At 43.7% G+C, this 26,020-nt stretch overlaps 1 protein-coding gene across 6 annotated transcripts; it reads right to left on the reverse strand.

Annotated features, from left to right (window-relative positions):
* Nucleotides 1–25,853, reverse strand: LOC112230421 (myelin-associated glycoprotein). Of its 6 annotated transcripts, none has more exons than XM_024396737.2 (13): nucleotides 25,769–25,853; nucleotides 12,766–12,901; nucleotides 11,560–11,699; nucleotides 11,205–11,280; nucleotides 8,671–9,039; nucleotides 8,094–8,390; nucleotides 7,378–7,635; nucleotides 5,374–5,634; nucleotides 4,940–5,242; nucleotides 4,546–4,645; nucleotides 3,772–3,874; nucleotides 3,325–3,378; nucleotides 1–2,614 (listed from the first exon to the last, which is right to left on the reverse strand). In XM_024396737.2, the coding sequence occupies exons 4-13, from the start codon at nucleotides 11,248–11,250 to the stop codon at nucleotides 2,453–2,455; spliced, it is 1,953 nt and encodes a 650-aa protein (XP_024252505.1). In that variant the 5' UTR covers nucleotides 11,251–11,280; nucleotides 11,560–11,699; nucleotides 12,766–12,901; nucleotides 25,769–25,853; the 3' UTR covers nucleotides 1–2,452. The 6 variants fall into 6 exon arrangements, with proteins under 6 accessions (XP_024252505.1, XP_024252499.1, XP_024252510.1 ...); XM_024396731.2 differs by lacking the exon at nucleotides 25,769–25,853 and adding an exon at nucleotides 20,438–20,600; XM_024396742.2 differs by lacking the exons at nucleotides 12,766–12,901; nucleotides 25,769–25,853 and adding an exon at nucleotides 20,438–20,600.
* Between the last annotated feature and the right edge of the window lie 167 nt (nucleotides 25,854–26,020).

Raw genomic sequence — 26,020 nt, forward strand, 5'->3', positions numbered from 1 at the left:
TGTTGTTTACTTTATTTATTTGTTGTTTGGACCCAAAGAAAGATGGCTTTGCTTGAGGCGGGACAGACTTGTAAAAGAAAGAGAATGATCAAACATCATCATAGAGCTCTTATTGTCATTAAGTAATAACAGTGCTAATTTGCAGAAGGATTGCAGAATTCTGATCGGAATTATTGTGTCAAAGATATAAAAAAAAATCATCACAATAATAATAATAATGAATACCACAAAGTAAAGAAAGTACAAATCTGCTTTACAACACACTATGTGAAAAACAAATTAGAGAAGACATGAACAACGCTTCTCCATTTTGTTCCCAGGTTTAGAAAGAAATAACCTCCCCATGAGGCGTTCAAGAGAACTGACGACAGTAAGTGTTACTAAACGGATGTCCATATTGGCATGTCTCAATGTTGGGCAACACATCTTGAACGCTCTGCCATTAGGTCTAGTGACCTAACCATGTCAGAACAATGACGTAAAATATGTTATTAACAGTCATGACAGCTGACATAAGCTTGACACTGTCATGGCACAAATCTTTGCTTCAGTCAGGTTATTGGCTTAGCATACCGCTAGCCAACTAATTTACATAAATACCCATTTGTGTCATGACAGTGTAAAGGGTTGTCAGTATTTTGACATCAGTTTTCATGACCGAAAATGACATGTGTTATGTTATGACAGCGTTATGTCACCCTTATGACAGAGAAGTCAGTTAAAGTGTTACTGAACCTGTATCCGACTTGCCTGTGTAAACCATTGTTGCAATAGTGAGCATGTACATACCGTAGTGTATCTACACATATGGCTGACAGCATAATAGTCATGCAGGGTATTTATTTACATAATGTATACTGGTATCCTTTTACCCATCCATATGCAGCGTATTAATATTGTATTAACAGTCATTGTTATCTAGTGTTGCCATTAGTGAGCTTGGAGATTACATTACATGAGTTGATCAAGTATATTTGAATAGCACAACCAACTGGTGTAACAACTTCAATGTTGTGCCACTCAAATGCCTCATCTGATACAACCCTATAGGATTAGGCATTGATTTCACAACCATTGAAGTAGACATTTTGTGAGAAGCGGTCTCAGGTAAAGTGATCTTTTGAAACAGCCACAGTGATCAGTGTTTGCTGATCTTTCAGCACTGTTTACATACACACACACACACATTGTCTCAACGGGATACATTTTGGCCTGCTGTGCGAGTGTTACAGTGGAGTCATGTATGCCAGATTGATCCAAAAATGTATTCTAATCCATTGGTTCCCATTTAAGGATAAGTTAACACTTACCCTTAGCAAAACATCGTCCAAAAATACTAGTAATTAAATCATGGGCAATGGCATAAGTAGAACATTCTGTGTTACCCTGGCATATTTCCTCAAGAGCAAAACACAATGCAATCAGTGCTTATAATGCATAAAAACAAAAAAAAATCAGGCCACTTCTTGCACGAGCAGAACCTTGTGTTCGAGGCTCCACAAACCTCTAAGAGTATCCATTTTCTCTCTTTATATAAAATCAAAGAAATATTCATTTCTCATCATCATCAAAAGCCACGGAGTCACAGCACACATCACTATTGAACTATATGTGGGAACAGAATATGTGAGATGAAGATGACAGGCTTCAATTGGATGTGTACCAGGCCTAACGTTTGTTGAACACTAGTCAGCGTTGACAACCACTGGATCAGGAAGAGAGAAGAGATCCCTCATTTCCTCCAGATCCAGGGTCAGAAATAGAGATAAGAAAAGAAAAAGCACAAAACACACCCCTTTCCCTGACACTTCGACTGGCAGCGGACACAGTGGAGAATAACTATAATGGACGGATCTAGACAGTTAGCCTGGTATCCAAACTGATTGTGCTGCGTTTCACAGGAAAACTGATGAGCGCAGCGTTCAATCTGGTTTAACCAGGCTAGCTATGAGTATGATATAGGGTGACATACAGAAGGGGAGCCCCAGAAAAGCAATGCCAACAATTAATGGTGTAGAGATGGAAATAGCAACATTGAATCTAGAAGATACAGTAACTAACACATTGCACCTGTTGTGAGGGAATTGTTTGACTATGAACAATAGAGTAAGAGCCTAGAGACCGACAGCTGCTGATAATACAAAGATCTGTTTACATTGTCCACTGGGCCGTGTTCTGACCCTGCAAGTAGCTACCAGCAGTCCTGGTTGGCGAGATGTGACTGGGGTTCCCCTTGGAGGCTTGGGGGTCGACTAACGGGGACGTCATTTGAGATGATTCAGGGACTGGCGGAGACGATGGGAGTTCTTGGTGTGACGGTGAAGGTTGGTGATGGTGTCTACGGGGGAGGGGGGAAGACGTTTGAAGAGGGGGCGAATGACGTGAGGAGGGGGGCGACGACATGGCTGCCACTGTGTCCCGCGGTGACGATGGGTCAGGGAAGGATCGCGATTCATTTGGCCTTGATCTCGGTGTAGTCGCTGCCGTCATCCCCCCTCCCTGAGGCCCCTCCATCCCTGGAGCGCCCCCCGAGAAACTGCAGGGCGGCGTAGTTCAGCTCTTGCCTCTCCAGGTCTGCCATAGAGCCCACAGGTTGATAATCCCCGTCTTCTCCCTGTTGAAGGTACGGAAAGAGAGAAGGTCCATTCAGAATCACAGGTTATATCAGGACAGTGCCACCATTGCCATTGACACCTCAGAACATTCAGAGTATAAAGGGATAACATGACAGACATTGAGAGAGGAGAAAGGAGGGTTAGTAGTTACTGGTGAGCAGAGGCGTAAAACAAGGAGATTGAGGCGGTTTAGCATATCCTGTTAGTATCGAGGCAGCCGTGCAACAGTAGTAGTGGAAATCAGAGGCAATAGAGCACATGGAAGCTGATCTCAGACAGCAGACGACTGTGGGCCAGATCTGGTTGTTTTGTGACACATACAATGTGGCTCAGTTCTGGCACCACAATGAGTCATATGGCCCAGATCTGGTCCAAATGTATGAGATGCGAACTGGGGGAGGGTTGGCACTTTGCTTATGGGCCATCTCTGGCTTGAGTGATGTGGCCCTAACAACTTCCCATAGTTACTTTTGGTCTGAATGTGGGCCACATCCACATTGCCAGGCAAGGTCTGGACATTTCATGCTACAGATGCACTTCAGGACCGTAACACCAAGTGGTTAACTGGGTAAAATGGTAAGTCGTAACATTGTAGATTAGAGCCAAATTTGGGCCATCGTATAATTTTGCTGTCTGTGATGTGTGAGGGATGCTGTCTACCACTGAGACTTGGAGTTGGGATTGGGGCTGGGTTGTTTAGGAACCTTACCGTGCTCTCCTCTAGAATGGAGTTAAACTTTGAGCCCAGAAGCTCTGTCTTAAGCTGTGCAAGAGTAAGGGAAGAGAAAACAGAGACAGAAGAACGCAGAGAAGCGATGAAGCAGAAAACAGTGGTCTGGAAAGGCTATGGTGGCAGCTACACCAGTGGTACTGTGATAGAGGGCTATAGTGGTACTGGGATTCTCAGGCTAGTAGTTGACTGGGGAAGTTTATATTTTCTCTTTAACATAAGAGGTCATATAGGTTTTTGATTATTTAAGAATATCTCCATGGAATGAACCTTACTTTACATCAAAAATAGGACATGAATTGAATGGGTATAGTATAGTTTCAGTATCAGCAACGGGTAAGCTATCATTCTCACGTTCTCACGTTTAAGACAGATCTGAGAATGGTCATTATCATCATTATAGTCATCATCATCAACATGTCTCACCACTTTCTTCCTCAGACATTGTTTGTCCTTCTTGACTGTGCTGTAGTACAACGCTGGGTTCTCCAGTTTAGAGACCAGGTCCTGCCCAGGGTTGCCATTCTCTCTGGGGGGTGGAGTCACAAGATCAGACTCGGTCTCATGGCCACTAACTAACTCAGGGCGACACTCCAAGCCTGGGCATCCATTTTAAAACAAGGACCTGCTTCCCAACGCAGTTAATCTACAGGCCTATGGTTCATGGTTGTGGTCGACGTTCATGGTTGTGGGTATTGGTTCATGGGTTTAGTTGCGGTTGAGCCGACACCCTCTCTTGGAGCGACTTTCAGTAAAAGCCTTTGTCGGAATGTGATGTATTGGTATAATGCTGAAGCACCTTAGTTAAGTAGGCTACCGTGGCTGTATTTTTAGCATAGCAGGTCAAGGGTACAAAGCAGTATCAAAGCAGGGAATTGAGCCTGCAAACTATAGGCTACGGTTAGTCTGGCTTGCTAACCCAATCCACCAGGCAGCCATTTTGGATCTCCATCTCAGAGGATTCCAGAAATGGGACTAGGGATGGCAAATTAATTGAACTCGCTCTGGCGTTAGCATAACTTATGACTAATGATTCTCAAGTCCGTTCATCGATCAATCATTCACTCATGAATACACAGAGGTGCTTTAGAATGGATGGCTAGGCTGAAGTGTTTCCTTATCATCAATTCAAACAGGAAATGACCTGTACCTGTAACTCGCATTGACCCCTGTCACAGTTAGTGAAGGGTGGATACTCACTTCTTGTTGTTATGGCCCACATATCTCACTGCTGCGATGATGAAGGCGATGACAGCCACTCCACCGATGGTGCCAACAATCACTGCCATCATGTACTTCTCTAACATCGGACAAGAACATCATATTGAAGACGATATAGAAACATGAAATACTGTTTAGCTAGGTCCTGGTACTATAACGTATTTACATTCAAGATAATGCCATTGCCATATCAAGCCAATGGGGTAGCCAGTTTATGCTCTTACTTATACAGTCAATCTAGATATCATATAAAGGTACTACACTTCTGATTTCAGTTCAATCTCTCATGTATGCTTGGCTATACAACGTATAGCATTTTAATTGTATGCATTTGTTTCTGTGTTTAACCATGAACCTGAACTTGTGTACTCACTCTCCTGCTGTAACTCCAGATGAAAGCTCTCCGACCCGTATATGTTGCTAATGCTGCAGTGCACATTGACAGCACCGTTGCCCAAGCGCTCGCCCTTCTCCCGTAGTTTGATCATGCCCGTGGACGTGTGGCCGTCCGTGTGTGTGTAGTAGTTGTAGCGTCCGTCCGTGTCGTTGATGGTGATGTTCTTGTCGGGGAGGTAGAACTCGATGATGGGCTCAGGGTTACCCGTAGCCATGCAAACACATTGGACTCCCTCCCTCACCACCGTGCACTTGGACTCTTCCAGAAGGACGGGAGCGTCTGAAGAGAGGGTGGAGGTAAGGATATGACTGACATGTAGAGTGGGATGGCATGGTGTAACGTGGTGTAATGTAGGTGGTAAAATACGATATGACATGTTATGATACCACATGACATGATGACCCACTCACATTCCACAGTGATGTTGAGGGAGCTGCTGGCTCGTCCGTGTTCGTTCTCTGCCAGGCAGCGGTACTGTCCATCTCCCTGAGGGGTGAGCTCCAGAAGCTCCAGCACAGACACCTCCTCGGCCGTGATGGTGCCCACCAGCTCCCCGTCCTTCAGCCAGGTGAGGGTGGGTGCGGGATTGCCTTGGGTGCTACATTGCAGGGAGATGGAGGAACCTTCCAAAACGGTCAGGGAGCCGTTTACCACTGGCTCACTGGGAGGGTCTGCAGGGAGGATAGAGAGGGGATGAAAGGTAGAGTTATATGAAAGGAGTTCAAATGTTTTACTGTGTATAAACAAGAGCAAGAAGCTATGGGCCAGGTTTATCACATGACTAATACATCGTTATATATATTATTATATATATTGCGCATCACTACTTCACAGGAGAGGCATTTGACTGCAAACATTTAATTTTTTTAATCAAAACAAGTTTTGGTGCAGAAATGCCTTCTTGATCATGTGAACTTTCATGTGCCTTAATAACAAACGTGTATGCCATCTGTAAATATGAATACAATTGTTAAATTACCAGCCTAGTTGGTTTAGCCACGGAAAAAGTCAGGAACCTTCCCACTAGCCATGATTGGCTGAGATAATGGATGGGCTGGACAGGCTGAGAGATGAGTTCGGATTGGTCTTCCATGTAGCATGCTTCTGTCTATAATGAGCTGCTCAGTATGTCTAGGTAATCTTTTCTTAAGCAGATTTGTTTTGGAAAGATAGTTTTACACTTTCTGGAGGACCGAGTTTTGAAATCAGTGTAATTCCCGGTGGAAGCAGAGTATGATAGCTAAGGAGATGGAGAAAATTCAGGCGTTTGATAGCAAATGCGGAGGGAGTCGAAAAGAAAACAGTCTGTTGTGTAAAACACCTGTCTCTGGATTACATATTCAAAACTAAGGGCAACCATGTCATCCGTGACAGAGAGGGAGAAGCGTTCATCCACTGTATACAGGTAAGAGAGTATAGCTAGCTACATTTTCAGATATTATATATTTCTAATTTTGTCAGGAAGTCATTTTCATTGCAAGTTAAAGCGTACTGTTAGCTGTGTAGTAATATTATTCGTATCTCAGAGCCATTTTCTAGTTTAGCTACCTGTAGATTCATGCAGGGTACTAATGCTACGAGTTGTTTCATTGTTTAGCTAGCTAGTTAGTTATCTACATGTCTAAACAAAATACTCCACTATGCAAGTAACCATTTCTCTGTACAGTTTATTTGTGAATTATTTGTGCATGTGACAAATAAACTTTGATTTTATTTGATATAGTGTGTGTTTACCAGAGACTGTAATGTGAAGAACAGCATGAACTGCACCATAGTCCGATATAACGTTAGACCAACGAGACAGTGTCCAAGTTCTAAAATTCTCTGGTAGAATGCCATGCTTTTACACTCACAACCGTAAGCTATTTTCTGTAACTAGCGAACCGTTAACTTGTAAATAATGATCTTGTTGTGGGTTTATTTTCCTGGAATAATTCATTGATAACTGTTTACAGACATGTTGATAGACCAGCCTTTAGTCTTGAAATCTTGCCTCATGTGTGAATCCTTAAAGAGATGGGTGGGGCTATGTCTTAAGAGGGTGTGAACAATGCTTAATGGGTGTAGACAAAGAAGAGCTCTCCAGTAGGTCTACCAAAATATTTAAGTGTCATTTTCTTAGAAGTGAGGTTATAACTTTATCAACTTTTAAAGCAGAATGACTTTCCCATTGTTCCTCAACTGCAGTGTGTGATATACTATTTTCTAGCTCCGAGTCTTTACTTTTATCCAATGTAAAAAACACCATTTCAAATTTGACTAAATAAGACCGAACCAAGTCGGTCGGTCACATATGTCACTGCAAATGACATAAACTAAAATGTCAGCTTGGTTGACATACTGTATAACTACAATGGTTAAATGTAACTATTTTTGATTATTCCAGAAACACCATGTTGCACAATGACACTTACACAAGACAGCCAGGTACATGGATGTGTTCATGGCGCCGTAGCCATTATCTCCCACGCAGGTGTAGATGCCCTCCTGAGAGGGGGTTAAGTCCTCCAGGGAGAGCGAGGCGTTGGAAGCCGTGTCCCACAGCAGCTCCTGGTCCCCAAAGAGCCAGGAGATCCTGGGAGGAGGGTTACTGTCCACCTCGCAGTGCAGTGTTACCGAGCTGCCCTCCATCACCTCCACGGACACGTTCACCCACACCGAGCGAGGGGCATCTGGGGTGAGAGGAAGGGGAAGGTGGGGTTACACTATTAAAAGTGACAAGTGTATAACCTGATAAAACCTGACCTAACACTGTACTCATCATTGTTTCAAAGGAAAAACAAAAGGTGAAACATAGAAAAACAGGTTTGGATGCCAGGCTAACATACCCAATACATACCATGTCACAATCATGCAATATATTTCTAAATGAAGTTACTATCCTTCTACTTTAGATGTAGAATAATGGATGACTGTAGATATTGACAATGATTCTACAATGTGTATATCAGAAATATGTGTAACACTGCTAATTTACATTTGGCGTAGTCGGCAAGATTAGTTTTTCTATATTAATATAATCCCCCACATTACATAATGTGTCCCCTGTTGTGTCCCAATGACATGCTTCTCACAGAATTTGAGGATTCAAAGCTACAGGTTCGGTGACAACAGTCAGTTGGTCACTTACACTTGACATCCAGAGAGATGAGTCTCTCATAGACCAGGGTGGTGTTGGGGTAGTAGACCCTGCAGCCCAGCAGCTGACCATTGTGTATGGGCCTGGGAGTGAAAATGAGCGTGCTGGACAGCACGGCTGTGTTGCTCTCTTCCACGTAGTCTGAGGTATACTCGGGTTCAGGCAGGTAGTCTGTGTACATCCATTGGATCTCTGGGCTATTCTCTGGACAATTGTCTGGAGCATAGCACGTCAACTCCAGATTCTCGTCAGCGACTATCTCCTCAGGGATGTCAATGTTGGGCTGGTCTGGGGGACAGAGAGGATATAAGCGAATGAGTGAAGATTCACCATTTCACAATATTTACCAATTCTCATTAAAACTATAATCCCAGCTAGGACAATCCTAGCATGGTCCCAGATATATTTGGGTTTGCCAACTCCTACTGTCATTGTCATGCCAAACAGTGTCCACAGTCGTTGGAAAGACAGCACAAACAGATATGGTACGAGGCGAGGGCAATCCAGCCCATAAATGTGACACATTCAATTGTAAACAATTGTAAACATAACCTCTCAGCAGGCTTACCCAGCACCTTGAGCTCAGAGAAATCTGGGTAGGTGTAGATGTTGGCACCGCCCAGGTCGGCACGGAAGTAGTACCTCCCTGAGTGCTCTGTACCTATATTACTGATGAGCAGGGTGCAGTTCCTCTGTTGCAGGTCCCCAATGAGCTTGGTACGCCCTTTGTAACTTTCATGTACGATGTCTGTGCGCGTCTTGATCACCACAGGTGGGAAGAGCTGGGGGTAGGGCTGACCAAAGTACCAGATGCCGTGGGTGCCGCGGTACGGCCGGATACCGGACGGGTACATGAATGTGCAGGGGATGACCACGCAGGAGTTGGTCATGGCCGAGATGTCCCTGGGTATCCATACATTCCACTGGCCACTGACATCTGAGGGAGGGCAGGAGGAATATGGGACAAAGATTGGAAATGGAAATATTGAGAGCGAAATTATATACTGTATCAATGACCCGTCAATCTACAATACATCTACAGTTTCAAATGTAATCACTGAGAAAAGATGAACAGATAGAGAGAACAAAGGATGATATCATGATGTTCTCCCTGGTTGAGATGGTAAGAGCAGGGACCCTATGTGGATGAAGCATATGGCACCACTGGCACCACTGTTTAAGTGACAGGGACAAGGTTGAGTCAAGTTGGGCGCCAGCCAGCCATCAGAAAGCACTGGAACATTAGGCTGATTTCCTGCTACCATGTGTGCCAGGACACTGTATCTACTCTGTACCCGTTTGTTTTAGTGTTGTTTGCTGTTGTTTGCTGTAAGTTTGACACGCTCTAAAAGTCAACTGGGTCAATGCAGTAAAACCACCAAATCAGTTTTACTGTGCAATTGCATACAGTTGAAGTCGAGAGTTTACATACACTCATGTTCTTAATAACAAACTATAGTTTTGGCAAGTCACTTAGGACATCTACCTTGTTCATGACACAAGTCATTTTTCCCAACAATTGTTTACAGACAGATTATTTCACTGTATCACAATTCCAGTGGGTCAGAAGTTTACATACACTAAGTTGACTGTGCCTTTAAACAGCTTGGAAGACTCCATAAAATGATGTCATGGCTTTAGAAGCTTCTGATAGGCTAACTGACATCATTTGAGTCAATTGGAGGTGTACCTGTGGATGTATTTCAATGCCTACCTTCAAACTCAGTGCCTCTTTGCTTGACATCATGGGAAAATCAAAAGAAATCAGCCAAGACCTCAGAAAAAAATTGTACACCTCCACAAGTCTGGTTCATTCTTGGGAGCAATTTCCAAATGCCTGAAGGAACCACGTTCATCTGTACAAACAATAGTACAGAAGTATAAACACCATGGGACCAGGCAGTTGTCATACCGCTCAGGAAGGAGACGCGTTCTATCTCTTAGAGATTAATGTACTTTGGTGCGAAAAGTGCAAATCAATCGCAGGACAACAGCAAAGGACCTTGTGAAGATGCTGGAGGAAAGAGGTACAAAAGTATCTATATTCACAGTAAAATAAGTCCTATATTGACATAACCTGAAAGGCCTCTCAGCAAGGAAGAAGCCACTGCTCCAAAAACACCATAAAAAAGCCAGATTACGGTTTGCAACTGCACATGGGGACAAAGATTGTACTTTTTGGAGAAATGTCCTCTGGTCTGATGAAACAAAAATAGAACTGTTTGGCCGTAATGACCATCATTATGTTTGGAGGAAAAAGGGGGAAGCTTGCAAGCTGAAGAACACCATCCCAACTGTGAAGCACGGGGGTGGCAGCATCATGTTGTGGGGGTGCTTTCCTGTAGGACGGACTGGTGCACTTCACAAAATAGATGGCATCATGGAAAAATTATGTGGATATATTGAAGCAATATCTCAAGACATCAGTCAGGAAGTTAATGCTTGGTCGCAAATGGGGCTTCCAAATGGACAGTGACCCCAAGCATACTTCCAAAGTTGTGGCAAAATGGCTTAAGGACAACAAAGTCAAGGTATTGGAGTGGCCATCACAAAGCCCTGACCTCAATCCTATAGAAAATGTGTGGGCAGAACTGAAAAAGCATGTGCGAGCAAGGAGGACTACAACCGGACTCAGTTACACCAGCTCTGTCAGGAGGAATGGGCCAAAATTCACCTTACTGTGGGAAGCTTGTGGCAGTCTACCCTAAATGTTTGACACAAGTTAGTAAGGCGATGCTACCAAATAGTAATTGAGTGTATGTAAACTTCTGACCCACTGGGAATGTGATGAAAGAAATAAAAGCTGAAATAAATCATTCTCTCTGCTTTTATTCTGACATTTCACATTCTTAAAATAAAGTGGTGATCCTAACTGACCTAAGACAGGGAATTTTTACTAGGATTAAATGTCAGGAATTGTGAAAGACTGAGTTTAAATGCATTTGGCTAAGGTGTATGTAAACTTTGACTTTAACTGTTTCTGGATTACTTCGTTTCTAGTATTACATTTGTAGTCTTGAAATGAATTTCCCCAGTCTGAGTTGTGGTGTAATGGAGTAGTTATTCACACTGAATATGGAATGAGAAACATAAAAGTCTTACCTTTGATGATTAGCAACACTGGCAGAAGCAGCTCCAAACACCACATGGTGTCTATTTAACCCTGAACCGGAGACCTCTGCAACAGACATCGGACCTCAATTACGCAGCCACAACTTCACCCTTTACCATTCTGTTCTGGACCAATGGAGCCCAATGCTAAGTGATTTATTTTGAATATGCCAATATAGTGACATATAACTAATGTCAGTAGTGGTGACATGTAAATGCAATGGTTAAATGATACATTTAAAAATATATATATTATAATTAGCCTATGTTGCTTTTATCTCAGGTAACAATGGCAAAAGTCAATATGATTGTGTGTAAAAAGACAGTAGAGATTACTGACTATTACCTTGAATTGCTCAATGGGCGAAAAGTAGCCAAGACAGAAAATGTCTGATTCCTCAGCTTGGTGGTAGCAGTAGTAGTAATGTTCACTAGAGGGCGCCCAATCACACCCAGACACCTCAACAGCCCTCTCCCTTATCTTCTCTGTAAAAAAAACACAAAAAACACACACAACAATTGACATGAGCATCAGGCGATGTCATCAGCCCTGCTGCCTGAGACAGACTCTTCGGGTTCTTCACAGGCACTGGCACATAGACATGGTGACGCACACTCTCTCTTTCTCTCTCGCGCTCTCACTCAGACGGCATGGTGTGAGTGCCTGTAAAGTCACTCATTAGGCTATTCATACGTAAGTCCCAGGTCTTCGACAGACAGTCACTGTTGGGCCCTGTTCAGAACCATGACTCAATACCCTAGTCCCTAGGCCCCTATCCGCTACATGACATCATGGCGTCAACCATCATCATTTGGTCCGTTGGTTGTTTGGACCATTTAGTCTGTATCTACCAGTCTGTGTCTCCCCCTGTATGTCATCCATGATGCTATGGAGGCAACGACTTGTCTTTAGCCTCCCTCCGAGCAGCCGGTGGCTGCAGATGGTGGGCCTAAGAGTGGATTGTGTTGGAGAGCTCCATGATTAACACATCACTACGTCCCCAGACAGTCTATAGGCTGATAAGCTGTGTTCCTACGGAAAATAAGGGCAAATTCTGTTGGTTTTATGCAGTTTGGCAACAACAGGGAGAGGGTATTCTGGGCTGAGGGACACGAACATCCCGTTCTCGAACAAGCGATTGTACGCACACAAACAGCATGCTCATGCGTATTTCCAAACAGTGTCATAACACTTATACACACACACACACACATTTGAAATCCAAAGTAAAATGTACGGTCCACATACAGATCACTTATAAAGTTGACTTGGACCCCTTTCAACCAAACCATGAGGCTCTAGGTTATGGCAATCATAGCCAATGCCATTAAAACATTTCTAAAACATTGCGTCAAGCTGTACCATCTGCATTAGACAAAACCCCAAGAGAGGGACTGTGTCTGAGCTGAGAGTCAACACATCAGCCATGTCAGGAGGAACATAATAGCCTGGAGAGCAGGGCACTGACACCACCAGCAACAACAACGAGAGCCATTGATTGGCAGACAAACGGCCAGCACAGAGACCAGCCACAGACCACTTGCCTCATACCAGCTTCAGCACCAGGCTCCGGCTCCCTCTCGGTTCCTTCCCTCGGGTTCTGTCGGTTCTACGTTCTCCCCGAGCGTGTGCTTCCCTTGTGGGTCTCCACAGGTGGAAAAATCTTGTCTGTCGGGTTCTATGGATTCTAGGACAGGGGACGAGGAGAGAAAGAGGGACAGTGGCAGAGAGAGAGATGGAAAGAGGGAAAGAGAGACTGTGTGAGCTGAAGGCTGTGGTGAATGTGTGTGGTGGGTAGTTTTGAATGTGAATTCAAACATTTCTCTGCCTTTTCCTAGGCCCACTACACGCATTCCTCTCCTCTATCGCCCGTCTCTCTGTCTCAGACCATGGACCAGGCTTTTGACTCTCACAACCAGGTCAAATGAACCCTGCTAGCATTAGATAACTTCCCTGCTAGGACCTACTGTATCCACAAAGAGCCAGTGACCTCTGGGTGAATGTAAGTTGAGCCATAATATCACTATGACTAGTGAGTGTGACTAGATAAGTATGACTGGGTTCATACCCATACAGATGAGAATGTTCTCCATTTCCAAACAGTTCCATTGGATTCATACATCCCCACAGTTAGAGGCTTTAGTTATTGTACGGTGCCCACGTTGACTACCGTTTGCAAACAAAATGAGTAAATATTTGAAAAACTAAGCCAAAAGATGCAAACCTGGGATTCTGATCTAAAAACAAACAACAATGGTTCTTATTTTATTACAAAAAAATAAGACATTTGGTGTTGTAAAATGTTTTGAGCATTCCGTTGGACCACACACACACACCAAATATTTTCCTGCATAAGGTATGTTTGTGGATGTGGGATGACAACATGGTCCAGCAAGCAACTAGAAGGACCCCCTACATATCAACGCAACAAAGAATACTTCTATTTCATGGTGGAACGGTTATTACAGTTTAAGTGGCGTGAGTCACTGTCTCCAAGAGCCATTAAGCCATAGGCCAAACGATGACATCCACCAAGCCATGGATGTTTTCAAGGGAATCCCTACACAAACACACTTGAGGATGGGCTGAGTAGGCCTGGGTGGCGGAAGGTTGGTAGAGTCAGAGTGAATACCTCATTCACAGACTGGAGCCTGTACAAATGAATGTGCAGCATGCCACAGACCCCTACACACATGAGGCACACGGCGTGCCAACACACTTCGCACTGTGGCCCTTACGGCGACACAACAGCTATGTGGCCTTCCTCTCCGCCTCCTCCTCTCTCCTTCCCCCATCCCCTCATCCTCCTCCACTCGCTGTCGTTCCGTTGGGACAAAGCAGTGTTTCCCTGCGCCATGGTCATTGTGTGTGTGTGTGTGCCTGTGTGTGTGTGTGCCTGTGTGTGTGTGCCTGTGTGCGTGTGTGTGTGTGTGTGTGTGTGTGTGTGTGTGTGTGTGTGTGTGTGTGTGTGTGTGTGTGTGTGTGTGTGTGTGTGTGTGTGTGTGTGTGTGTGTGTGTGTGTGTGTGTGTGTGTGTGTGTGTGTGTGTGTGTGTGTGTGTGTGTGTGTGTGTGTGTGTGTGTGTGTGTGTGTGTGTGTGTGTGTGTGTGTGTGTGTGTGTGTGTGTGTGTGTGTGTGTGTGTGTGTGTGTGCCTGTGTGTGTATGTATGTGCCTGTGTGTGTATGTATGTGTCCACTTGGGGGAGGTTTCGTCCTAAGTCATTTCAAACATTTACAGAGCTTAGAGTGTACAGTCGTGGCCAAACGTTTTGAGAATGACACAAAGTTTGCTGCTTCAGTGTCTTTAGATATTTTGGTCAGATGTTACCATGGAATACTGAAGTATAATTACAAGCATTTCATAAATGTCAAAGGCTTTTATTGACAATTACATGAAGTTGATGCAAAGAGTCAATATTTGCAGTGTTAACCCTTCTTTTTCAAGACCTCTGCAATCCGCCCTGGCATGCTGTCAGTTAACTTCTGGGCCACATCCTGACTGATGGCAGCCCATTCTTGCGTAATCATTGCTTGGAGTTTGTCAGAATTTGTGGGGTTTTGTTTGTCCACCCGCCTCTTGGGGATTGACCACAAATTCTCAATGGGATTAAGGTCTGGGGAGTTTCCTGGCCATGGACCCAAAATATCAATGTTTTGTTCCCCGAGCCAATTAGTTATCACTTTTGCCTTATGGCAAGGTGCTCCATCATGCTGAAAAAGGCATTGTTCGTCACCAAACTGTTCCTGGATGGTTGGGAGAAGGTGCTCCCAGAGGATTTGTTGGTACCATTCTTTATTCATGGCTGTGTTCTTAGGCAAAAATTGTGAGTGAGCCCACTCCCTTGGCTGAGAAGCTACCCCACACATGAATGGTCTCAGGATGCTTTGCTGTTGGCATGACACAGGACTGATGGTAGCGTTCACCTTGTCTTCTCCAGAAAAGCTTTTTTCCCGATGCCCCAAACAATCGGAAAGGGGATTCATCAGAGAAAATGACTTTACCCCAGTCCTCAGCAGTCCAATCCCTGTACCTTTTGCAGAATATCAGTCTGTCCCTGATGTTTTTCCTGGAGAGAAGTGTCTTCTTTGCTGCCCTTCTTGACACCAGGCCATCCTCCAAAAGTCTTTGTCTCACTGTGCGTGCAGATGCACTTCCTAAGCAAGCTCTGTACTGGTGGTGCCCCGATCCCACAGCTGAATCAACTTTAGGAGACGGTCCTGGCGCTTGCTGGACTTTCTTGGGCGCCCTGAAGCCTTCTTCACAATTGAACCGTTCTCCTTGAATTTCTTGATGATCCGATAAATGGTTGATTTAGGTGCAATCTTACTGGCAGCAATATCCTTGCCTGTGAAGCCCTTTTTGTGCAAAGCAATGATGACGGCACTTGTTACCTTGCAGGTAACCATGGTTGACAGAGGAATAACAATGATTTTAAGCACCACCCTCCTTTTGAAACTTCCAGTCTGTTATTCAAACTCAATCAGCATGACAGAGTGATCTCCAGCCTTGTCCTCGTCAACACTCACACCTGTGTTAACGAGAGAATCACTGACATGATGTCAGCTGGTCCTTTGGTGGCAGGGCTGAAATGCAGTGGACATCTTTTTGGGGGATTCAGTTAATTTGCATGGCAAAGAGGGACTTTGCAATTAATTGCAATTCATCTGATCACTCTTCATAACATTCTGGAGTATATGCAAATTGCCATCATACAAAATGAGGTAACAGACTGTGAAAATTAATATTTGTGTCATTCTCAAAGATTTGGCACAACTTTATGTGTTTTGTGTGTTATACAGTAATAACAACATTACACTGCTAGAGGTCACAGGTCTGTATTGTGATAAATACTTAGTGTGTACATTTCACCTAAGGTCATCCACACTAAATGACCTTAGTGTGGACCTTCACTCTTGGAACATTCACATTGTAAAAATGACTGCAACACAAATTCCCCTTTAGGAGTCTATGGGAGAGTTTCAATTGGTTTTGCTCGCCTCCTGCTTCCTCTCCTCTGTTCAGGCAATCTGGAAACAAATGTGCTTTTATGAAATGAGACTCCCCTTTTCCACTTGCGCGTCATCAGGCAAATTATGTTTCTAGGGGTGGAATCCCCAAATAAATGTGTAAAGGGATTTAAAAAACAAACAAAGGTAGCTAGTTGTGCAAGACATTTTAAAGGTTAAAGGATAAGTAGTGTATCGTTTTTAAAAGTGTGCATGCTTTTCTCCTTCGAGAAAACAACAGCTGATTCAAAGGGGGTGTGGCGGACGTTAAAACCCTTCCGTGCTAGGCGCCGTTGGGACGCTCTTGTGCGTCCTCTGCTGAAGTAGATCATCGAGGAGAGGAGGACACTTCTTCATTCGCCAACTAACGAATTGACGCTCTCCTCCACCACTTATCGTTTCCGGGTCACGGAGGAGAGGAGGACAGCTTACTTTTTATCAGTTGAGAATCTCCCTAGGCGTACACTCCACCACTCCTCCTGTTCTTCATAGTGTTTCACATAGCCTGTGGGGGCTGTATTATCCCAGCGCCAACACAGTAGTAAATAGGCAGAATAATCACAGGCATCCTTAGCCCTATAATTTCATTCTAACAATTATTCTTCAAAGAGAAAATCATACTGCACACTGCATATGGCCTAGTGTAGGCTATGTTCAGGACGTCTAGTGCAACAATGAAACTATCGACACAGAATCAGTAAGGTCGAAACAGGCCATGACAGCTTGCCATATTACCATGACTCATATTCCATATTCCAAATGATCAACCAATAACAACTGGCCCCACTGTCCTCAAGAGAAGGAGCCAGCTCAGCCAAGATCATTTGTATTCTTAATATCATATACTGTATGTATGTGAAGCTCGCTGGTGTCTCATATGAATAAAGGAAACACTGTACACGGAACACTGCCCATTGTGAGGCAGAAACTGGAGGAATTTTCCGGAACAGGCCAGCTCACAGCTTGCGTTGCTGTTCGCCTGTGACGCGCACTGGTCCACAAGCTCTGGCCCCCACTAAAATACTCCAAAGAGCAGATGGTCTTAAAGCACACCCGCTCCCCCCACCCACACACACAGCACTCGGAGCTGCCTGTGAGAAGCCCACCCCTCCACCGTCACTCCACATGACACAGTCTGTGTGAGGTAGAGTACTGCTTATAAGGCCACAATTACAACCTGTAAAATGATGACAAAATGTAGGTGTGACATGTACAGTGCCTGTACAGTATCTGTGTGTGTATGTACAGTGCCAGTAAAAAGTTTGGACACACCTACTCATTCCAGGGTTTTTCTTTTTTTTTTCTATTTTCTACATTGTAAAATAATAGTGAAGATATCAAAATGATTAAATAACACATATGGAATCATGTAGTAACCAAAAAAGTGTTAAACAAATCAAAATCTATTTCATATTTGAGAATCGTCAAAGTAGCAACCCTTTGCCTTGATGACAGCTTTGCACATTCTTGGCATTCTCTCAACCAGCTTCATGAGGTAGTCTCCTGGAATGCGGAGCTGGTGGAGAGAATGCCAAGATTGTGCAAAGCTGTCATCAAGGCAAAGGGTGGCTACTTTGACGATTCTCAAATATGAAATAGATTTTGATTTGTTTAACACTTTTTTGGTTACTACAATATTTCCATTTGTTATTTCATAGTTTTGATGTCTTCACTTTTATTCTACAATGTAGAAAATAGTAAAAAATAGAGAAAAACCCTTGAATGAGTAGGTGTGTCCTCTATACCAGGCGGTGTCAGAGGAAGGCCCTAAAAATAGTCAGACTCCAACCATCCTACTCATAGACTTTTCTCTCAGCAAGGGATCCGGAGTGCCAAGTATAGGTCCAAGAGGCACCTAAACAGCTTCTACCCCCAAGCCATAAGACTACTGAACATCTAATTAAATGGCTACCCAGACTATTTGCATTGCCCCCCCCAACCCATCCCCATGCTGCTGCTACTCTCTGTTATTATCTAATCATGGTCACATTAATAACTCTACCTACATGTATATAACCTCAATTACTTCGACTAACCGGTCCCCCCGCACATTGACTGGGTACCGGTACCCCCTGTATACAGCCTTATTATTGTTATTTTACTGCTGCTCTTAATTATTTGTTACTATTATTTATTATTTTTGTAGGTATTTTTCGTAAAACTGCATTGCTGGTTAAGGGCTTGTAAGTAAGCATTTCACTGTAAGATGAAATACCTGTTGTATTTTGCGCATGTGACAAAACATTTGATTTGATTTGCATGCGGGGGTGTATTTTCTGAGTGCATTTGTGTGTGTGTGTTTGTGCACCTGCATGCATTCACGAGTACATTTGTGTGTGTGTTTACTAATGTGTGTGTGTTTACTAATGTGTGTATCCACCTGGCAGCCGTGTGTCTCTGGACCAGTATCCAGTAAAGTGCTGCCAAATGCAGTCCCAGCACAGTGGGCAGATGGTGAGCCACAGGCCTCCTCGCTCATTAGAGTGCTCTCTCTTCCGCCCTGCCCAGTAGGGGGCGACAAACAGAGCAGTCACCTGCATAGCCCCACAGGCAGGAGGCCAAGACCTACTGCGGAAAGATACGTATCGCCATTTTCAATTCTCCCCCGAACCTTCCCAATGTCCGAATCCCAAACCTTCCCAATGCCCTTCCCACACTGCTATTATTTCCTTTTGTACAACATATAGACTGAAGGAGTGTGTCAGTTAATACCATGTTCCTCACTCCTATGAAGTATTTTGTTTGCATCAGCGGTCACGCAGGAGAAGAGCCAAAGAAAGGACACATGGACCTTATGGCACAATAAGCTCAAAACAGTCTGTCCGAATTTAGATTTGGAATCTTCATCTGCTGTTGTATCTGCTTTCAGAATTCTAAGTAATTGTGGTGAGACACTGGCAAAAGCTCTGGTAAAAGTAGGAACTGTTCATTTCTGTGTGGTACTTGGAGGAAAATCTGTCCTGTGATTATTGCATGGCTTTCACTAGCCCCCACTCACGCAAATGCAAACACACACACACACACACACACACACACACACACACGCAGATACACACAAACTCACACAATACTCAATCACTAGATCACTCACTTGCTCATTTGCCACTTCACTTACACACTCACCTTAGAATACAAGGTAAAAGACGCATTCTCGTTTCACTCTCAATGTCCTGAGTATTAAATGAAAAACAACTGAAATCCAACTCATTTGCTGTGTCACTGTATTAATGAGGACACATTAACCATCATACAGACACTGCTCCTCATACCTTCAATATTACTGTAGAAAAGCAAGAGTCGTTCAGGTGTAATAACTCATCTAAAGTCAGCACCTAGACCAGTGGTTCCCAGACTTTTATGAACAGCGGCACACCTCCATGTGATAAACATTTCTACAGAAAACCTAACATTCCCCTATTAATTTATTTAGTGGTAATGACCTCCATCTAATCTGATCCATACTACAAATCTTCTATTTTCTGTGACAATTTTTAAAAATCGATTAAATAGGGTTTATTTGAATTATTATAATAGTTTGCATAGTTCCTTACTCATTATGAATCACTTGAGTGTAGGCTACCCCTTTAAGAGCGTCCAAGAATCCACCGCGGGAAAAGAAATGAAATGTGCTCAGGTAAAATAGGTCTTTCGTTGTGAACGGTTTGCGCTAGAGAGGAGCGGTTTTCTGCATTATAAAGGTTCAACCACGGACACAAAGCCATGGTCGGTTTGTTTCTATGGTAGAGGCTGTGGTACATCTCAGCCTAATCAGACTTGCCTGTGCTAATGGTTCTTGCAGGCAAAGTAAAATTATACAAATTACTTTTCTCTTGATGAGAGGCATGAACACATTGGACTTGAAAAACAATGACAGAGATGTAACCATGTGCCAATGCCAATATTGTATTAATGTATTGTCAATGTATTAGCTGAGCGCACTGGTGCTCCCAAGTCAAAATTCCACGTGCATTCCACAGGTCAGGTCACCCTCAAAAGAATTCTGCACACCGGTTGAAAACCACTGACCTAGACATCTCTAACAAAAGGTATGACACACAGAGAGGCCAAGAAGCACTGAGCAACCAAGTCAATAGCTTTCATTAAATAATCATGGCCATGAAACCAACTAACTCCATGGACCAACTGACTCCAACTATCTCCATGGACCAATTAACTCCAACTCCATGAAAATGATATTGTTCAGAGCTTTTACTCACCTGTGCAGTCAGGTGAGTGTCACAGGCGTTTCTCTCTTGGGCTTCTAGCCTTAGTGCCAACAAGCCTGTCCCCAACAACAAGCACATGTACTACTATACTCTAACCATCACGCCACCGCTCACGCTGCCATCAAGAGACCTCTCGCCCCTCTCTGTACCATGCCCCATCAAGAGGGGAGGAATATACTGCCCTCCCTCCTTCTCTCCCATATGGAAATCAGTCTCCTCAGTGTACCAGCATTGTTCTGTGCCTTCGCCTCGAGGCCCAGCCATTCATAAATGCACACCCCGCACCGCCCTGGCCACAATGACCTCCACTGTTCCCACTCATCCCAACACATGTGGGTGAGGCTTTGAGCTCCAAGACCCTTTCAATCCAACACGGCCATTAGTTTAACATTGGATGGGTCCGAGCATATTCGTTTGTTTTGGATTGATGGAGTGCAATGTCCTTGTTTGAGGTCACTACTACGCCAAAGGGGGTGGAAGAACGGACGCCGGAGAAGGGGGACAAACAGGGTTAAGACAGAGATGGGAATTAAAATAGCAATGTCATTGTATGGAAATGGTTGTTGTTTTGTGGTAGAAGACCTCTCAGAGGCTAATATAGTATATGCCACTCATGTCCATATGTAATCTATAGACCTTTTTGAACTATAGCTACGGTACTTGTAGCTGCCACCTAACCTGACCAATAGAGGGCTTGACCAATACATTTGCCACCACAATCTTCTAAACGGCTGGATATTGAGAATAATGAAAGTCACTAAACTTCTCCTGTGGCTGAACCATACTGAACTGGTTTTGAGGGCACAGTGAGGAGCATGTGACCTCAAACTGCATCACTTCCTTTGTGACCAGATCATAAACCATGAACACATTGTCAAAAGTTCTCAAGAGGCCCTATTCTTTCCTCCAGCCCTATTGTCTATGACCTTGTCCAAGATTGAAGGTTGACTATACTCAAATTTACTATAAAGGAAGGTCAGGCAATATATTTACTGAACAAAAATATAAATGCAAAGTTGTAAAGTTGGTTCCATTTTTCATGAGCTAAAATAAAAGATTTGCCAAGACATTCCATCCACCTGACAGGTGTAGCATATCAAGAAGCTGATTATACAGCATGATCATTACACAGGTGCACCTTGTGCTGACGGCAATAAAAGGTCACTCTAAATGTGCAGTTTTGTCAGACACAATGCCGCAGATTTCTCAAGTTTTGAGAGAGCATGCTGACTGCAGGAATGTCCACTAGAGCTGTTGCCAGATCATTTTATGTTAATTTCTCTACCATCAGCCACCTCCAACATCATTTTAGAGAATTTGGCAGTATGTCCAACCGGTCTCACAACCACAGACAACCTCGCAGGATTGTCAATATGTATGGGTGGCTGGACAACTGACCAGCCACCCGGACAACTGATGAAACTCAGGACTATTTATGTTTGTAATAAAGCCCTTTTGGGGGGAAAACATAGGTCCTGGCTCCCCAGTGGGTGGGCCTATGCCCTCCCAGGCCCACCCATGGCTGCACCCTTGCCTAGAGTCATGGGAAATTCATAGATTAGGGCCTCATTTATTTATTTAAATTGACTGATTTCCTTATATGAACTGTAACTCAGTAAAATAGTTGAAATTGTTGCGTTTATATTGTTGTTCATTATATTTACAAACATTTATTTCACGATAAAAACAATCATAACAATAACGATGTGACGGATGATATGAGCCCTCTGAACATGACCCATTGACTACAGTGACTGTAACTGCAGTATGAGAACATTCACAAGTGTTTTGAGGGCCAGAGGAAAGGTCTAAATATGGTTAAATGCTGAAAACCAATCATACGAACATGGCATATATCCAGATATATCCACATCCTGATAATAATATTAATATTAATTATGATATTGCGATATACACTGAGTGTATACAATATTAGGCACACCTTCCTAATATTGAGTTGTACACAGTTTTGCCTTCAGAACAGCCTCAATTCGTGGGAGAATGGACTTTACGAGGTGACGAAAGCATTCCACAGGGATGCTGGCCAATGTTGACTCCAATGCTTCCCACAGTTGTGTCAAGTTGGCTGATGTCCTGCGGGTGGTGGACCATTCTTGATATACACAAACTGGTGAGGTTGAAAAACCCAGCAGCGTTACAGTTCTTGATATAAACCACAGCGCCTGGCACTTACTACCGTACCCCGTTCAAAGGCACTTACATGTTTTGTTTTGCCCATTCACCCTCTGAATGGCACACAGACACAAACCTGTCTCAATGTGACAAGGCTTAAAAATCCTTCTTTAACCTGTCTCCTCCCCTTCATCTACACTGATTGAAGTGAATTTCACAAGTGACATCAATAAGGGATCATAGCTTTCTCCTGGATTTACCTGGTCAGTCTATGTCAAAGAAAGAGCAGGTGTTCCTGATGCTTTTCAGACTCCGTATACAGTTTATATTGCTCAGGCCTTGGAAAATAGAGCATGAAAACACAATGGTGAGGGGAGCTGCTCCCTGCGCCCCTTGACTGAACCTCTCTCCACCCAAGACTCCTCCACCCCTTCAACCCACCCTGCTACCACCCCCTCCTGTCCTGACACAGTAGCCATTGTCTCCCAGGCCCTGCTGGGTGAAAAGAACAGCACAGCTCGAGCCTGACACCGCACAACACTGGGAAGTCGATGTGCACAGATAATTGTCTTTTAATCACAACAATCCTCTTTTCTCTCTGCTCTTGCTCCTCTCTCTCTCTTGTTGGATTTTTCTCTCTTCTGGTGGCATTAGCTAATTCGACCCATCGCCCTTCTTGTTCTATGATTTCTCACATTAGTCTTCCATTGTTTGGTCATGGCAGCATTCAAGTGAATCATGTTTCTTCTTCTGCTTCTTCTAGTTCACCATCATCCCCACCATCATCCCCACCATCATCCCCACCATCATCACCCACTACCATCACCCACTACCATCACCCACTACCATCCCCACCATCATCACCCACTACCATCACCCACTACCATCACCCACTACCATCACCCACTACCATCACCCACTACCATCCCCACCATCATCACCCACTACCATCACCCACTACCATCACCCCCTACCATCACCCACTACCATCACCCACTACCATCACCCACTACCATCACCAAATACACAAAGACACACTTACTCACTCACTCTCTCACACACACACACACACACACACACACACACACACACACACACACACACACACACACACACTACAATAGGGGGATATTGTGTGTGTATGATTTTGGGGGGTTGGCTCTTGCTGGACAGAGATAGCCAGGCCAGGGAGAAAGGGTGAGAGCAGAGCACACACTGACAAAGGATCCACACCTACCCATCCACCTTTGGTGGACAGGAGAGATGCATGGTTGTCATTTGTGACCTCCCAAGTGGAGCAGCAGTCTAGCGGTGCTCCAGGCGTCACTAAAGACATGGGTTGGATCCCGGGCTGTATCACAACCGGCCGTTATCAGAAGTCCCATAAGGCGGCGCACAATTGGCCCAGCGCCATCTGCGTTAAGGGAGGGTCTGGCCGGGGGGTATTTACAATTAAGCTGTCACTGTAAATAAGAATTGCCTACTTAAATAGAGGTTAAATAAATAAAAAATTAAGTTATTGGTACGCATACAGGGTGTCAGTAGAGAGACATCAATCAAATGTATTTATAAAGCCATTTTTACATCAGCCGATGTCACAAAGTGCTATACAGAAACCCAGCCTAAAACCCCAAACAGCAGACGTAGAAGCACGGTGGCTAGAAAAAACTCCCTAGAAAGGCAGGAGCCTAGGAAGAAACCTAGAGAGGAACCAGGCTCTGAAGGGTGGCCAGTCCTCTTCTGGCTGTGTCGGGTGGAGATTGTAACAGTACAACAATCAAATACTTAAGCTCTGACGGTACTACTCTCACTGATCATTTCTTTTTTTTTTTTAAGATTCGTAAACTCATTATTTTTCTCTCTCATTGATTAACATTTCTCATGATTTTCTGACACTACTAGCTTGCTATCTTGGTACATTCTAGACCTGGGTTCAAATACTGTTTGAAATCAAATACTTTATCTGATGCTTTATTGAAGTTGCCTGGTTTAATGGATCAATAGAATAATCAAAACAATGCAAGCCCCATCTGGCACTTTATGCAGGCTAGAGTAAACACTCAAAGTATTTGAAAGATTTCAAATAGTATTTGAACCCAGGTCTGGAACCTTCTGCTACATTCTGCAATCATGACATTATGACATAGAAATGAACATGTTGTCATTACGTCCATCTGTTCCAGCCATTATTGGGTCCAAAGGAATCAGGTCACTAGATTATTGGATGTGTCTGTTGTACACCCACTGTCACTACTGGCTTGTGTCCCTGTGGAACGGAGGAATTACTCCCCAAGGCACATTTGCTCCCCAATCTGTGCCCCACTTTGCCTCATACCCAATTCTGGCTTTATCTTGGGAATTAAGTAAACTATACTGAGATATAATGCCAAGATCAACTGAATTGTATTTGTTTAAACTGATTGTCCCAATGGACCCTTCTCCTGAGGCACCTCATCTTATTATCTAAAAGCAAAAATGGGATCACCCTCTCGAATAAGAACAGAATAAGAGAACAAAACTTTGTTGGGATATGAAACAGCACTCATACCCATCTAGCTATCCTAGATGTTCTGTTACACTGCTGCAAATAGACCCAAGCCAACATACTGTACACCCCTTAGCATTAATGAATTGGTGTGAGTCATGATGTTGTTTTCAGCCTTAAAAAAAGACCACGGATGAGGAGAGAAGCTCCGTTGCTATATCGAGGCTTCTAAAGCCTTACTGGTACCAAACCTCTACAGCTATCACATGAAAACAACTCTTATGTTATAAAAGGTCACCAACTCACTCTCACAGTGCCACACTCATCCTGTCACCAAAGCCTGAACGTGACTGCCAACAACCATGTGCTAAAACACTTGAGATACGAGGCTGAACTCGCAAACCATACCTTGTGAACTCGTTTGTGATAACCAATGAATTGTAATGGTACCCTGATACAGAGCATGCAATACAGTGTGAGGTATTAAAGGCAAACACAATGGGATACAATGGAAGCGTTTCAGCCGACTATCAAATAAAGTAGGATTACGCAAGAATTACAGCCCTGAAAAGACTGATGCAATTAGCAATAGTAATCAGTCAATAAAAGTCAATTAACATAATTGCAATAAAATCGAGATGAGTAATCTAAAGCTAAAAGCAAACATAAGAACACAAGTCCCATACATTTAGTATAGCTCTTACCTCATCAGTTGATATGCACCCAGTGAAGCACTCAAATGCCCAGCAGATAAGAACCAGCAAGTCCTCCTCTCCTATGGCATCTGCCTTCTCTCCTACTCCCTCCCTCTTTCTCTCTCTCCCTCCCTCTCTCTCGGTGAATCAATCAAAGAAAACTAAGGGAAAACACAATTCTGTATCAGTTGTATTACTTGTAATATGGATTCATACCCATTGGGTAAATCTGTCATAAACCACTTTCTTTATATAGGCAAA

This window comes from Oncorhynchus tshawytscha, linkage group LG23, assembly GCF_018296145.1.
Source record: "Oncorhynchus tshawytscha isolate Ot180627B linkage group LG23, Otsh_v2.0, whole genome shotgun sequence".
In the NCBI taxonomy this organism is placed as follows: domain Eukaryota; kingdom Metazoa; phylum Chordata; class Actinopteri; order Salmoniformes; family Salmonidae; genus Oncorhynchus; species Oncorhynchus tshawytscha.

Bases quoted from the DNA above. Each gene is read 5' to 3' on its own strand.
- LOC112230421 (XM_024396737.2), bottom strand. From the start codon at position 11,250: ATGTGGTGTTTGGAGCTGCTTCTGCCAGTGTTGCTAATCATCAAAG. The intron at 5,635-7,377 runs GTAAGTGTCATT...TCCTCCCTGCAG, and splicing joins CATGTACCTGGCTGTCTTGT to ACCCTCCCAGTGAGCCAGTG. The intron at 4,646-4,939 runs GTGAGTACACAA...GTCCGATGTTAG, and splicing joins TCTGGAGTTACAGCAGGAGA to AGAAGTACATGATGGCAGTG.